The 16618-nt window shown below is 42.5% G+C and overlaps 1 protein-coding gene across 1 annotated transcript in view; it reads right to left on the bottom strand.

Moving 5' to 3' along the window:
* The window catches only part of RBM28 (RNA binding motif protein 28), a 32764-nt gene extending 16382 nt beyond the window's left edge, over window positions 1-16382 (bottom strand). The window contains exons 1-12 of the mRNA XM_077770769.1: window positions 16161-16382; window positions 12084-12242; window positions 12029-12037; window positions 11090-11175; window positions 10598-10673; window positions 10051-10143; window positions 8993-9064; window positions 8022-8193; window positions 7719-7861; window positions 5390-5462; window positions 3079-3188; window positions 642-715 (exon numbers count right to left, since the gene is read on the bottom strand). Of these exons, the coding sequence (XP_077626895.1) occupies window positions 642-715; window positions 3079-3188; window positions 5390-5462; window positions 7719-7861; window positions 8022-8193; window positions 8993-9064; window positions 10051-10143; window positions 10598-10673; window positions 11090-11175; window positions 12029-12037; window positions 12084-12242; window positions 16161-16278 (1185 nt within the window). The 5' untranslated portion in view covers window positions 16279-16382. The remainder of the gene's footprint in view (window positions 1-641; window positions 716-3078; window positions 3189-5389; window positions 5463-7718; window positions 7862-8021; window positions 8194-8992; window positions 9065-10050; window positions 10144-10597; window positions 10674-11089; window positions 11176-12028; window positions 12038-12083; window positions 12243-16160) is intronic.
* Between the last annotated feature and the right edge of the window lie 236 nt (window positions 16383-16618).

Genomic DNA, 16618 nt, shown 5'->3' with positions numbered 1-16618 from the left:
AATTTATAAAAAAAAAAAAAAAAAAAAAATCCACATCTATACTTAGGGCAGTTAGCAGTTATTTATTTTACGGGAGTTGATTAATCCCAAAGTAGGCCCAAATCGAGGAAAATGATCTTTAAATTCAAAAGAAAGCTAACAAAATGGTAGTGTTAACTCTACTTAAGAGAATTTAAGAGATAATGGTAATACAGGATAACTTATCTCAGAACCATTTACACTTGGCTATAGAATACACAGAAAAATTCTCTATCACCCATGCATTTTCTCTCAGCTACTCCACTTCACAGATGACCTCATTCCCTTCTTGTCCCAACCTTTCATGTCATCAGCCTAGGAAAGAGGCTGACACACAGACAGTGACCAATAAACATCAGATACATTATTAACCTGTTTCCTCACTTATAAAATAGGTATAATAATTGTGCTTACGTTACATACCCACGTAGAAGTGATGTAAGGATTAAATAAGGTAATACATATGGAAGCTCAGTGTCCAACACACACTAAGTCCTCAGTGTTAGCCTATATTCTATTATTGTGTTATTGACCGTAATCATAAGGCTGTGTGTAAACAGCAGATGCTGGCCTTAGGAGCCACTCTCCCCTAAGTTATGAGGTAAAGGAAATGTCCTACTTACCTCAGTCTCTGGAGAAGCAGCTTTAAGGCATTTCTGAGCTGCTTCTTGAGTCATGAACTGGGCAAAGGCACAACCTGCCCAAGAAACAAAATTCAGTGAGATGCCAAACTCCCTGACCCACCAGGGTGCCAAAGATGACACTACACATGGCGACAGCCTGAGACAAAGCAGACAAACCCCCATCTTGTTAGGTGCTATGAGACAGGCACCATGTCAGGCACTAAAGGTTCAAAGGCAAATAAGATAGGACACGTGCTTATCATGAAATTTTACTACTACTTCATCATCTTTTCCAATGCTTCTTAGAACTTCAGTCTCACCGTTGCTCTCCTTAATAAGAAAAGTCCACAAGATATGGTAGAGAAAATTCCACTTGATACAGCATCACTTACTGCTTGCCTTTTAGAGGACTAAAAAATGAGGCAGGAACCACTTAACCTGAAATTAATTACATATCTCCCTGTCATCAAAGCTACGTGGGAGACATCAGATATGGGCAGACTGGCCTCTCGGAGTCAAAGTCCCTGGCCTCTATCACATGAATACAGCAGTGAACCAGAAAGCCAAAAGCTCAACTCCTGACTCATACTCTAGAATTTGCAAAGGCACAGTAGCCTTTTGTCCCCTACAAAAACAGAGTGGCAACAGACTGAGACAACACATGTGGCAGGCCAATCCAAGAAGTTACCATCTAGGTGAGGTCTTCCCTGCCTCCTCCAGGCAGAGCCAAGTGCCCCCACGCCCACCCCCAGTCCTCCAATCACATGTCTCTATTACAGCACTGGTCAGGTGGCATCTTCCCAAACAGAACGAGTGTCTCAGGAATAAGGCCCCTGTTTCCTGGCTGTTTCTATATTGCTAGCACCTACCATAGTGTCTGGCATTAACAGACACTCAATAGGAAGAAACACACAATACAGAAAGAAAGGAAGGAAGATGGGGGAAATGTATCTAATAGGCAGAAGAGTTTATGCATCCAACTTGAAGAAAATGTGTATTTCTCTCTGAATGGGTAAGAATTTTATCTCAGGAATTTCCAGGTCAGTATTGGGTTTAGACTTAACACTTTCCTAAAGTCTACAATTTTTAGCTCTCCTAGACAGCAAAATGGCATGCTGACAGAGATAAATGGTAGAAGGAGGCCAAGGCTGTGTGAGTGGACAAAAAAAAATTTAGTATGAGCTAGAAAGAGACAGTACATTAAAAAAAATAATGAAAACTATGCTTATTAAGATCGTTAACTCTCAAATACTAATAGACCAAGAAGGAGACTGAGCAAGTTAGCTAGTGACTACATTCTGGAAATACCAACCCAATACACTACTGCATTCAAAAAGAAACAAAAGGTATCATCAAAGGAAAGCAATATTCTACAGTACTTGGAACATTCTATGCAATTCCAGTTGTCTGTTTTTGGAAAAATATATTGGAAATAGAGATGGTCCAAGAAGTAGAGCTAAATATTAGAGTTGAAAGCTCCTTAAATGATTACTCTAGTTGAACCCATTCATTTTACAGATAAGAAAATGAAGACTGCAGTGGTTAAACAATTTGCCAGAAATCACCCATTGGGTCTATGGCTCAGTTACACTTAGACCCCTAATCCCCAGGAAGCAGGTCAGCTTTCTTTCCATCCTACTGCCCTATTTAGATCTTTCTGGCTAAGTAAAAACCAAAAACAATCAGGTCTCATCATTCTGGAAAGTAAGATTTAGAACAGAGGTTCTTAACCCTTGAGTAGATTCCAGAGAGCCCACAAGCCCTCAGAAGTGGCATTTTTCTGGAGAGAGGGTTCATAGCTTTTGCTAGATCTCAAAAGAATCAAGAATCAGAATGAATTAAGAACTCACTGCTTTAGGAGAATGACTGCAGCGGATGAAATCAAAGGTTTTGAATAGGCTGAAAAGATGCTGTTCACCTAACAACAATATACTAGAATGAACTGCAGCCAATCCTTAAAGCTCAAAAGAAATAGCTTTAGAAAAAAAAAAATCTAAGGCAGCAGTCCTGCTATATACAGTTCTCCTTCTGACGACTGCTGCTGCAACAAAATTTGTTAGCCTCCATCTCTAACAAAAGCAACTGAAAAAGATCCCTGTAATTTCAAGCAATGTGGAATGATTAATACCCATGAGATGCCATCACATTTGAAATTCAAAGGAGAACAACAAATGGAATTCATTACCCTAAAGTAAATAAGCAAGGGCTTAAAAAGCTTAGACAAAATTGTGGCTGGCAGCACCATTAAAGATGCTGAGTTTGATATCTTAGAAAACAACCTCAGAATGTCCTTGGTGCTTCTATGGGCCACAGAAACCCTGGCTGGGTGCACTGCAGACCCCTCAGATTGGCACACATCGCGATCTCACATAACCCAGTCAGTGCCCTTGGCAGCAGTCTTGACCTTTCCAGGGCCGGCCAAGCTGACAGCAAATACCTTTGGAATGCTCCGTGTCTGGATGTAAGACAATACGGACGTACTTGAGATCTCCAAACTGCTGGAGGAGCTCCCCCAGTTCTTCTTCCTCTGAGTCAAAAGACAGGTTTCTATGGAAGACAGGTCACGAGAAAAGTCAATTACAAAGGTAAGATCCTGTCAGACACCAACTGAAGTGGTGGTCTTGCTCACGGTCACCCTCTCTTGTTCGGGGGCAGCACTGATACACAGGGGAGGCCCCCACCCCCGGCCCAGCCTCTGCTGTGGACTCTGCCCCTCAGCCATTATTGACTGGCCTTTCCACCACCATCAGGGTCACAGGAATTTAACACCTGAACAGGCATATACGACCAGAAACTGAAGATGTAGATTTGTTTCATGCTTTTTTACTTAAATTGACCAAAATTAGTTTCTCTTACCACAACCCAAAGACTCACAGCAGGCTAATGAGAAAAGTCAAGTGTGTATGTGTGTGTATCTGTCTCTCTTGATTACTCATTTTCCCCCATGTAGCTGTGAAAACTAGGTTTCAGTTAAAACTACATAAATAAAGTCAGAAAATCCTTCAAAATAATAACTCAAAAACAAAACATGGTAAAGTTTACTAGCTAAGTGCAAAACAAGAGAAGAGTAAGCATTTCTCTCGATGTAATTAAAAAATGTTGGAAGACTTTGTTCTACTATATTTCAATACATTCTAAAGATCCTTCATTTTCCCAGCTATGCACATCCTTCCAGGGTAAAAACAAACAGTCCCAAATAAATATCTATAATTTTACTCCTTTTAGACTCAGTTAACAACCCCATAAGCAATTCCATCTCATGAAGTAACCGAGACAAAAAATAATGTTCTACAGTAAGACATATCCTAGCCACGTTATTTAATTTGCCTTATGTATAGTTTTCTCTCTCCCATCCCTTTACTTTCCTCAGTTTTTTTATTAATTAAAAGATGTAGGAATGTTAAGAGATGGTACCCTTGGGATTCAGGTCACAGGCTCCTAAGTGTGACATTTCTTCCTTCCTATTAGGCAGAATCTTCTACAAACACCAAATTATTTATATGGCCAACTCCAAACAACACAGCAAAAACAACTCCAGAGAAACACGCTGTTAAGGAAGAAAATGGGCTACAGCACAGCTTGTATAGGTTAAACTGTCTTTACAAATAGCTCTGATGTGGACATGTATGTATGTGTTCTCTAATAATTAAGGTTAATATTATTTGTGTGTTTTTGCTCACTTATTTCCTAAATTTCCCACAATAAGCATAAATTACTTGTGTATAAAAACAATTTTAAAAGACTACAGGAAGGAGTGCCTGGGTGGCTCAACTGGCTATGCATCTGACTTCGGCTCAGGTCATGATCTCACGAGCCCTGCATCAGGCTCTGTGCTGACGGTGCAGAGCCTGCTTGGGTCTGTCTGTCTGTCTGTCTGTCTGTCTCTCTCTCTCTCTGCCCCTCCCCTGCACACCACACACTCTATCTCAAAGTAAATAAAAGTTAAAAAAAAATAAAGAGGCTGTACAGGCAGAAAATACACATCTTTAAAATAAGACCCAAATAGCCCAGCACACTGGCATTTAAGAAAGGACAGGAAGGCCTGCCTGAGGTATACTGAAGATGCCCTGACTCTATGAAAAGGCCAAATCTACCACAGTCAGTGGGACTAAAACGGCAATGGCCACATTAAATAAAATCTATTTCCACCTGACTCCCTCCTTAAGTTTCCCTGGAAACAGATGGGATACCTTACTTCATTCTGGATAAAGGTAAGTTTGGCAAGAGAGAAATTACTGGGGACAAGTGATATCACCCCTCCCCAGTACTTCCCCTAAAACAAAGGACAGAAGCAAGATGTTTCTAACAGTTGAAGAACTGATTTATTCCAAATGATGCTATCCAAATTACAAAGAATGAAATGTAAATGAGGATAAAATATGAAGATCCTTGCTATTTATCTATCTTCTGTATATAGTTCTGATTCTCCTAAATTCTCACTGTTTACTATATTCTTAGGGCCAGATACATTAATGGTCTTAGCGACATCTAATTTCCTGGCTTACCTAGAAGAACTAGTACCGAAAAAAAAGAGAGAGAGTGGGGCACCTGGCTGGCTCAGCTGGTAGACCATGCGACTCTTGATCTCAGGGTTGTGAGTTCAAGGCCCATGGTGGGTATAGAAATTACTCAAAAATAAAATCTTTTTTTAAAAAAGGGAGAGAGATAGAAAGAAGAAAGGAAGAAAGGAGAAAAGAAAACCCTGTGCAGACAACAAAAGCCGCAGTTCTCAAGGTACCGAGGCATACCTGATAAACACAGTCTTCCCTTCATTCACATCAGAGGGCAACTTCCTCTTCTTTTTCTTTGAGACTTTTACATCTAAAGTAAAAAGAAAAGCAACAAATGAAAAAGACTTAGTACAACACACATGACAAGGGGCTACTTCATAGATATATAAAAATCTTGCATAAACGAATAAGAAAAAATGTAGTTAAAAGTGAACAAAGAATACACAACTAAATACTTGAAAAGATCCTCAAACTTACTCATATAAGAAAAACATAGCACAAGACATAAGATGCTATTTTTCATTCCAACAGATTAGCAAAAACCAAAAAAACCTAATGAAATCCAATGTGGTAAGAGTGTGGGGAAAAAGACATTCATATATACTATCGTGATGGTATAAACATTTAGAATATTTGAAGAGAAAAAAATACACATTTACACACACACAAGGATACACTATATTGGACATGTGTCCACGCACGTGTTTTTGCTTACAAAGGTATTAAATAGATACACACGAAACATTTAGTATTGGTTTTCTCTAGAGAGGGGCCCTAAGTGGTGGGGTACATGGGGTACAAGGGAGACTCACCGTTTTTAAAAACAGACATATATGCTTAAATATAAATAGAAAATTTCTCAAACAATATAAAAGAAACAACCGTGGTTACTTTGAGGGGCCCTTGGGGGATTGGTGAGAAACGTTTTTTTAATTTGAGAGAGAGTATGCATGAGCAGGGGAGGGGCAGAGGAGGAGGGGGGAGGTAGGGGTAAGAGGGGTAAGAGGTGTGAGAGGGGTGAGAGGGGTGAGAGGTGTAAGAGGTGAGAGAGAGAGAGAGGGGGGCTCAGCACAGAGCCCAATGCGGGGCTCAATCCCACAACCCTGGGATCGTGACCTGAGCTGAAGTCAAGAGTCGGATGCTCAGCCAAGCCACCCAGGCGACCCGATATACTCTATACTACACGCTTTTGCACTTTTTAAATTTTCTGCATTATGTACTGGCCCAATAATTTTTTCAAGGTAAAGAATGGTAAGAGACAGGTGAACCTGGCTGTTCACAGACAGTCCCCTCAGTACACAAGCTTCTTTGATTCTAAGGTTCTACCGTTCTTTCCTAATGGAAACTGCTTATTTCTTCAGATTTTTTAATGTGGCCAAACCAATATGCCAGACTTAACCTAAAGAATCAGTTACTGGCCATCCCTTATTCTGTAATGACCTGTCTTCTTCAATAAACAAGTTGAGTTTACACCCAACAGTCTTTACAAAGGTAGCAACAGAGTTTGATTACAGTTTACAAAATCCCCCCAAGAGGTCCTTTACCCCCATCTTAACTCATAAAAGTTGTTTAAAACCCACCTCGGTGTTAGGACACAATATCCTGTGTATTCATTCACGCTGGGCACGCAAAAGAGAGATAGTGCCTCAGCGTTAAGCCAGGTTTTAAGTTCCCTGAGAATCTTAACTCTCAAACACCATGCCAAACTTATTTAAAAAACAAAACAAAGAGGGAGGGAGGCAAACCATGAGAGACTCTTGAATGCTGAGAACAAACTGAGGGCTGTTGTGGGTGGGGGAGAGGGGAAGGGGGGTGATGGGCATGGAGGAGGGCACTTGTTTGGATGAACACTGGGTCTTATATGGAAACCAACTTGACAATAAACTATGAAAGAAAAAAATAAATAAAACAAAAATAAAAAAAACAAAAATCTTTAGAAGGAATATAAGGTATCCTTTTTAGCACATCTGACAGAACATAAGTTAAGATCCTATTTAAAAAGAGACCTGCACTGAACTGATGCACATTTCTCAGTAACTGATTTTATTTTATTTTAAAAAAAAATTTTAATGCTTATTTTAAAAAAAATTTTTTTAATGTTTTATTTATTTCTAGGAGAGAGAGAGAGAGAGAGAGAGACAGCATGAGCAGGGGATGATCAGAGAGAGAGGGAGTCACAGACTCTGAAACAGGCTCCAGGCTCTGAGCTGGCAGTCAGCACAGAGCCCGACGCGGGGCTCGAACTCACGAACCGCGAGATCATGACCTAAGCGAAAGTCGGACGCTTAACCGACTAAGCCACCCAGGCGCCCCAATTAATGCTTATTTTTGAGAGAGAGCGAGACAAAGCACAAGTGAGGGAAGGGCAGAGAGAGAGGGAGACAGAATCCAAAGCAACCTCCAGGCTCTGAGCTGCCAGCACAGAGCCTGATGTGGGGCTTGAACTCAAGGACCACAAGATCGTGACCTGAGCCCAAATGATCAGACACTTAACCAAAGGCGCCACCCAGGCACCCCCAGGAACAGATTTTAAGTGTAAAGGTGTCTACACAGATCCCAGGCAAACCTTCGTCGTCCTGCTGCTCGCTGCTGGCATCACTCGGAGGCAGCTCCTCTCCACTGTCCATGCTAGCACTTTCCCCCAGGTCGCTGTCCCCGTCGGAAGGGTCCTCCTCGCTGCTCTCCACAGCTGGCGCCCTCCTGGCGGCTCTGCAACGGCACAGTTCACAGCTGACAAGGTTAGGTTCTAACCCCAGCCGACTTCATCACACACGTGGCCGCTGCGGTGACGGGGGCAGGGAAGACACTGCTCCTCCCCGCGACCATCCTTCATCTTCCTCCATTGTCTCAAACAAGCTGAGCTGCTTACTTCTTTTGAATTTGTGTAGGCTTGGTCTCCCTTGATTCTTCATTCTCTTCCCCCTCCTCCTCCTCCTCTTCTTCCTCTTCTGTATCATCCTCTTCCTCTTCCATATCCTCTTCTTCCCTGCCATTCTCTTTACCTAATTCCTGCGGTTTAGGTTCAAGCCTCTTCTCCTCACCTACACATGGAGGTAAAGCCAGTCAGGAATTCATTTAGTATCCAAAACAAGGTTATTTGAACAAGAGTAACTAACACCTCAAGTTCCTTGGGACTAGGGCTTCAATTGCATTTTTCCCCAATATTTTTCTTACTGTAAATAAGAGAAAGTAAGAAGGAAAAAAGCCAAAACAACAAAACTCCCTCACCACGGAGATCACCTGGAAGCCTGTCCCTCATCAGAAGCCTGAGGGAAAATCAGACTCGGAACGAAAAGAGGAGCCACTGAGCCTCCCCAAACAGCCGGCCACCGTGCACTGCTGCCTGCAGAGGGCTCACCGTGGAGCCCGGGCAACAACCTTACCCTCGGTGAGTTCTGTTTTCGGAGTTCCTGGTGGCTTAAAAGCCAACTGTTTTCTAATTAAAACTTGGGTTTTCAGCTTCCCTATTCATAATATTCCATCACTCTCTATTATGAAGAGTTGGAGAAAGAGAGCCAGCAGAGGGGAAAATGAACTCGGGCCCCACTGCTCACTCACGTCCACACCCAGGAGTGGGCTTACATTCAAACGATCCTATGTTTTGAGACTAGATTACCAGATGAATCAACAAACAGCTATGGGCTCATGTCTGAGCCTGTAGAATTCAGAGTTTTTCTTAATCCTCAGTCCATTCCTTCCGTTAATCTTGTGCTTTTGGTATCTTTGACCCAAAATTCTTACTGACTAGCAGGTTCCCTTATAATTTTACCATAGAGAGAGTTGTTTCCACACTGACCTCAGGACATACAATCCCTCCTGTCCAACACCACCCCGTCTTACCTGGTGCAGAGGCAGACTGTGTATTCTTATATTTATCCTTTGCCACAGCCCAATCCACAGCCACCGTCCGCCCTGTCAGACAGAAAAGTAGCACCAGAAAGGTCTTCCTCTCTTTAACCTCTTATAACTGATTTCCGACTCATCAAAGACAGTGATGGAACCAAAACAGACAAAGACACTGCTGATAGGCTATTCGTCCTGAAACAAAGCTCAGAGTAGCCTATCCTTTTTAAATGTTAAGCTTTTTATTTATTTTTTATTTCTTTATTTTTGAGAAAAAGAACAGGTGTGAGCAGGGGAGGGTCAGAGAGAGAGGGAGACACAGAATCTGAAGCAGGCTCCAGGCTCTGAGCTGTCAGTACAGAGCCCAAGGTGGGGCATGAACTCACGAATCATGAGATCATGACCTGAGCCGAAGTCAGACACTTAGCCAACTGATCCACCCAGGCGCCCCTAAACTTTAAGCTCTTTATCACGAAGCAGTTATTTCACCTTTCTATACAACCTCCGCACCTGGGATGAGAGGGAGTAAAGAAAGAATGGGAAGAGTGCTGCCAGTTAGACAAGTTTCCAGTTACACTAAGCAAGAGGTAAAACAAATATCTGGAATAATCTGCAGTCTACACAGAAGTTACAAAGTCTCTAAACCAAGCCCTTCTTTAGTGCCTGGTAAATGAACACCCTGAGTGGCCTCACAGTCAGTTTGACAGCCCCCAGGTGCTGAATAGTGATCAAGACCTAGAGGGAGAAACCTGCAAATCCCACATCCCCTAGACAGCAAGCTGCATCTATCAGTGATTATTTCAAGGACATTTTTCCATTAAGGATTTAAATGCACACTCATAACAAAATAAAGAAAAGTGAATAATGTCATGGGTCCTTTCAAGCTGAACCCTAAGATCAAGCACTAGGAATATTTCACCAAAACAGCATCTATATTAGCAGTAAGACTCTCAACAATTCAAACACCTTTTGAAAATGTAGAAAGTGGGTTACTGTGCTAATTCGCCCAAACACCAGAAATATCTGGGTGAACAGTGTGGATATAGAAAACTTACCTTTTATCTCTTTCATGTTCATGCTTTTGAGAGCTTTTCCTGCTTCTAGGAGGTTTTTGAACTGGACAAAAGCAAAACCACGCATCTTTCCATCTATGTGCAAATGTACAAAGAAGTTAGAGGCAGCAAGTGAGGAGCCAACAAACACCAAGAAGGGCATCACAGCAACCTGGGTTGGCAAGATGGCCCAAGTCCTGCCAACCAGTCAGCCCCAAAGCAATAGTTTATGTCCTTCTGCTGAGGGACTCAAGCTTGGGGAAAGCAATGCAATTTCCTAGACTCTAACTTGTCTTCTAAAACTAGTTCTAATCTACCTAAAAATGCCATCTAGGAAATAAGCAGTACTTTGGAGTTTTTGCTGTGTCAAGCATGTGCCTGATACTTTATATATATATATATCCCATCATCTGCGGCTCACAAGTGTGACCTATGACATGAACCTTGTATTCCTATTTCAAATAATGGTTAGTTCAAGTGTGAAAAGGAAAAAGGCCATTATGTTAAATAATCTTAATCTAATTCACAACACATGAAGGTCTGCTAATACCTGGCTTCCTGGGGATGTTCACTTCTAGGACAGCTCCGTACTGAGCAAATACCGTCTTCAAGTCATCTTCTGAACACTGACACCAAAATGAAGGAAAAGAAGTATTATCACAGAAAACAGACATGAAACATCAACATTAAATTAGTTCATCACAAAGAGGTTGAATATTTTTACTCTTTTACTTTTGAGACTAGGACAGCAAACATCTCTGAATGGAAGACATCTTGCTTTGTACCTAAAAGACAAAGAGGACTTCAAAGAGCTCTTCCTCCCCCATCCCTGCCTCAGTAGTAGTGTCCCAAAAGGAAGGCATCTTCACACTTACTATCCTTAATTAGTTCTTGCTTATACAGGCCCACTTTCTGTATCCAACAAAGCTAAGATTCATTCCCAGAAGGAATAATGTCCAATTAGACCATCCTTGTGAGGAGTTCAAACAATGAGCACCAACAGCCTTCAGAAAAGGCAGTGTTAGTTTTCTCTGTCACTCACCTTAAAGCTCAGGTTCCGAATAATTAATCTGGCTTTCTTATCAGCCACTTTGGGTTTTTTTGGCTTCAGCTCCTTCTTTGGGGACTCTGANATTTTTAAAAAAAAAAAAAAAAAAAAAAAAAAAAAAAAGAGGCAAAAGAATAAGTCTGTGATCCCAAACCACCAACCTCTAGGCCCAGAACATCACCGGAAAGAAGCTACTAGCAAAAGATGGCATTTCCCACGGGATTAAGTATGGCAACACCCAGGACCACCAGATTTCTGAAGTTAGAATTGAATAAAAGACAAAATGAGTAATAAAATACATTAGATGATTTTGGACATGAGAAGGAAATTCAGCTCAGGAAACTAACAATAGAACTCTCCTATGACCCAGCAATAGCACTACTAGGAATTTACCCAAGGGATACAGAAATGCTGATGCATAGGAGCACATGTACCCCAATGTTCATGGCAGCACTCTCAACAATAGCTAAAACATGGAAAGAGCCTAAGTGTCCATCAACGGACGAATGGATCAAGAAGATGTGGTTTAGCTATACCATGGAATACTACATGGCAATGAGAAACAATGAAATCTGGCCATGTGTAGCAACATGGATGGACCTTGAGGGTGTTATGCTGAGTGAAATAAGTCAGGCAGAGAAGGATAAATATTATATGTTTGCACGTATAGGAGGATTAGGAGGAACTTAACGGAGGACCATGGGGGAGAAGAAGGGGAGAAATGGTGGGGGAAAGGGAGAGAGGCAAACCATGAGAGACTCTTGAATGCTGAGAACAAACTGAGGACTCATGGGTGTGGGGGGTGGGGAGGAGATGGGCATGGAGGAGGGCACTAGTGGGGATGAGCACTGGGTGTTTTATGGAAACCAACTTGACAATAAACTATTTGTAAAAAAAAAAAAAAAAGGAAATTCAGGAAGCTATCTTCCCAACCACTGACCTCTTCCTCACCCTAAGGGAAAATTCCCTCAAGTTACTAAAAACTCACCATTTTCCCCCTTTTCCTTGGACTTCTTCCTCAGTTTCTTCTTGGCAACAGTCACATTGATCTTACAGCCTTCAAAGGTGGTGATCTCCTTGAGGGCCTTCTGAACATCTTCCAGCATAGAAAAAGTGACATAGCCAAAGCCTCGACATGCCTTACTTCCTGGACAGTAAGGGTAGGGGGAGAACCATAAGCCCAGAGGCCATTAAACCATTAAATTGTCAATGCCCTAAACTAGCAGATATACTATCAGACCATCCCATTTATTAGTTTGCCAAAAGTCTCAGGAGGGACAAAAATGAGGTTGGCATCCGTGGCCCTTTCCCCACTTGTTCAGAAATTGTCAGGCTTCCTCTTCTTATTTGGTGCCTTCACTACTAGCTCCTCTTCTTCCTCCTTTCTTGATCATCTTGAGAATATGGAAGATCCATGCTATCTATCACATCCCCAGTAAAGAACTCAACCTCAAATAGAATGGGACATCACCAGAGAAGGTGGGAAAGGTAAGTATGATAGCTTTGAAAACAAGAGAATGCAGATCAGAAATTAATGCCTGGGGCCCTGATGAAAGAACCTCAATAAATAAGCGTGGCTTCGGGAGCCTGCAGATACTATTACCATTATTACCAAGCCTTAGCAATCAATCTCAAATTTAACCTTTTCAAACTAGCTGTAAATCTCTTATCTCACTTTTATCTTCAGAACCACATTAAGGTAGGTAAACTGAATACTACCATCCCTTCTTTCTAAATAACTAACTTAAGATGGAGGAAAGTAAGTGAACTGGTTAACGCATCAGAGTGTTCGTAGCTGAATTAATTCCTCATGACGAGCCCCATGTTCTTTCCATGGAACTCCACCAATATAAAGGCCACAGAGAAGAATATTAGGACCAACCAGATGAATAGTTGCAAATAGAAACTGTAACCCACCTTTGCCCTTTTTGGTATGTATCTGGACAACATTTTTGTGTACTAAAATGTTAAGTCATTTACTGCATCAAAAAGGAAAAAGACCAAGTAGTCTGCCTGAGACCCGAAAAAGAAACACATGCTCTGCTTCTTTTTGAATTTCACTGGAAGCTACTTCAAGGTAAAAGCCCTCAAACACAGGAGCTGATCCACATAAACTGGTCAAAGCTGACACTTTGCAATAGGAAAGTATACTGTGATCTGGAGATTGGTGTCTTTTCTCTTGGAACTCCTCACAAAAGCCTGCCCACTCACAGTACGAAAATTAGAACAAGAAAAATCAGGGCCCCTTCCTGATCAGTACAACCAAAAACAAAGCAGCTGAAACGTAAAGCAGTTCGGTACCAAAATAAAAGTGTGCTCACAACAAATGCAATTCACTGTTTACGTCTACACACAGCACTATATTTTACTTGAATTCTCACAAACATCCTGTAAAATTATTCCCATCTTAAAGAGGTGAACTGACATGCCCAAGTCACCGCTGCTAAGACCTCATCCTAACCCACCCCCCAACCCCCCTTGTTCCCACCCCACTAAGTGCAACAGTCTTTCCAACACATCTTGGCTCTCTGGACAGAAAAATACAGTGTTTTAAACAGGGAACAAAGCTTTGTATTTTTTAAGATTTAGACCACATACACAGAATACAAGATAAGGTGATACCCTGGCTATATTCTGAGGACTTGAAAGAGAATTCCCATTCAATGGCCTGTTCTTTCCTGGGACAGAACCACCAAGCACTGGGCAGTAGTGTTTCTCAAACTGTTTTTGACAACACACAGTAATCAATGTCACTTATAGTAGAACCCAGTACACATAGGCCCTCTTTAAATAAAACCAAAGGGATGCCTGGCTGGCTCAGTCGGTGGAGCGTGCAACTCTTGATGATGCGGTTGTTAAGTTCAAGCCCCACACTGGGTGTAGAGATCACTTAAAATCTTAAAAAAAAAAAAAGAAAGAAACAAAGAAAGAAAAAAGAAAAGGAAGCTTTATGAGTGTACTTTACCATGTATAGATACATTCTATTTTAAAAAATTATTGACCCACTCAAGACCCACTAATGGGTAATGATCTGCAGTTGAAGAAACACTGCTGTTGAGCCCTGTGGTCTCTCACTCACCCATATCCATGCTTAAAATGACAAAGAACCAGGCTGGTGTCATGGCTTGTATAGCAATCGGAGCCACGTCGACAACCCTAACTCTAACCTCTGTTACTAACAGAAATTAATGATGGAGGGTTATTAGCACACAGCCTGCAGACTCACATACGCAGATACCATGGGCGGAAACAGGGGTCCTCAAAATGCCAGTTTCCACCAGTTGTTCTGCTGCAAGGCAAAAGAAGCAGCCACTTACAGAGACAGACTGATGACTTAGAAGGGAGCGAAATATAACATCAGGTGCCTATCTCAAGTGTCTCTGAAGTTTAGGTTCAGAGGAAGGAACGCTTCTTACAATTCTTACTACATGACAACTCTTCTTTCTAGTGATGCAATGAGCATCACACAGAATATGAGCCATAGAGCAGTACTCCACAAATAAGCAAATATCTCCAGTGGCTTAAGCCAAAATTCTTGGGAGTTACACTTAACTCCTTGACTCCTCTTCTCATACCCCGCATCTCATTCATCAGCAAATCCTCTCGGTTCTACCTTTGAAAATATCCATATTCCAATCACTTTTTACCCTCCGCTGCTACCATCCTGGTCCAACCTTCCCCATTTCTCACCTGGATTATTCCAAGAGCCTACTATTTGGTCTCCCTGCTTCTGTCCTATTCTCCAATGGCGGCCTCAGAGTAACTTTTAAAATGTAAGCCAGATCATACTTTCTGCTCCCTATTCAAAACTAGTAGTTTCTTATCTCAGAGTAAAAGCCAAAGTCCTTGCAATAGGTCCTACATGATCTGGTACCCTAGAATCTCATCTCTTACCTTCAATCACTTATTCTGTCATCCTGCTCTCCTTGTTATTCCTTCAATGTACCAGGAGTAGACCTCTTCAGTATCCTTGAGCTTACCGTTTCCGCTGCCTAGACTCTTCCTCCTCCCTCCAGACACATGTTCACTCCCTCATCTCAGGAAGGCCTTCCCTGGCTACCCTATCTATAGATAACTGCCATTCCTGACCCCATTGCAACCCCCCCTCCCACACACTCACCTACACAGAGACTCCTTATCCTTCTTTATTTTTCTCGTTAGTATTTACCACCATTATCACTATGTGTATGTGTGTGTGTATACATATAAATGTTTATTTTTGAGAGAGAGAGAGCGCGCGCACAAGCAGAGCCAGAGAGAGGGAGACACAGACTCTGAAGTAGACTTCAGGCTCCGAGCTGTCAGCACATAGCAGACAGGGGCTCCAACCCAGGAACCTTGAGATCATGACCTGAGGCGAAGTCAGATGCTTAACGACCTGAGCTATCCAGCCGAACCTATCACTACATATTTTGCCTATTTGTTTATTGGCTGTCTTCCTCATCTTGAAAACTTAAGAGCAAGTTTTTTGGCTTGGTTTGGTGCACTGCTGTATCCTCAGGCCCTACAACAGTGCCTAATACATAACAGACATTCAAAAAATATTTACTGAATAAATAAGTAAATGAATAACATACTAGTTAGGAGCTCCGGGTCTCGTGAACAAATTCTGGATCCATTACTTCCAAGCTGTATGAACCTAAATTAAAGCTACCAAATTTCCCTAAGCCCCAGACTCCTGTCTGTAAAATGAGGTTAAGCTTCTCCACCCAAGACTGTTGAGAAAATTAAATGAGATTGACACGTGTGGAATTCAGCACCGTTTCAGTTGACTCTCAACAAGTTTCACTCATTAAAAGTTAACTCTTTCACTGTTACCAAAGGAGATCTTATATGTGAACGCGAATAACGCAAAGCGCTTTGTAAACCTTAAGGCCATGCCTTGACTTTCAGAATCGGACCTCTGGACCCATCCAGAGCCGAGTCAGTTTAAAAAGAAACTCAATTCCCCGACCCTTCTCACACGGGCGGGTAAAGAAGTCTACGGTCCCTGAAGTTTGGGAGGCCCGGCCCGGATCCCGCTCCCAGGAACCCCAGCCCTAGCCTCAACAGCCCCGCCCCCTACCTTTCTCAGTCACCACGAAGCACTGCTTCACCGGCCCCACCTGACTGAACAGCTCCTCCAGCTGCTCACTGCGGGCCGAGGGCGGAAGGCGGCCTACAAACAGGGTCAGCCCCGCCATGAGGCTGGGGAGCAGAGGCGCGGGAGACCACAAGCAAACGCGACCCGTGCACGCGAGTAAAAGTGCAGCCTTTAGCAGGCCAACCACGCCAAGCTGGCCCGAGATTCCGGAAGTGCTCGTCACTCAAAAGAGTCCGGACGAAAATGTGGTGGGAAGGGGTAAAATACGTTCCGGGATGGAAGAAAAAAAAAAAAAGTGCCGCCCAGGGGCGGAGCCTCTCTAGCGGGGCTCCACCCCTAGTCCCAGTACTGGCCCCCTGCGCCCCCACACCCCATGGGAATTCGAAGGAACAGGAATCGCTAGCTCCTAGCCAGTTTATTTATTGTGTTGTTGTTGATTT

The sequence above is a fragment of the Crocuta crocuta genome, unplaced genomic scaffold, assembly GCF_008692635.1.
Source record: "Crocuta crocuta isolate KB4526 unplaced genomic scaffold, BGI_CrCroc_1.0 scaffold266, whole genome shotgun sequence".
NCBI classification, from domain to species: domain Eukaryota; kingdom Metazoa; phylum Chordata; class Mammalia; order Carnivora; family Hyaenidae; genus Crocuta; species Crocuta crocuta.
Note: the sequence above shows the minus strand (reverse complement) of the source record. Positions and strands in the feature narration are given on the sequence as shown.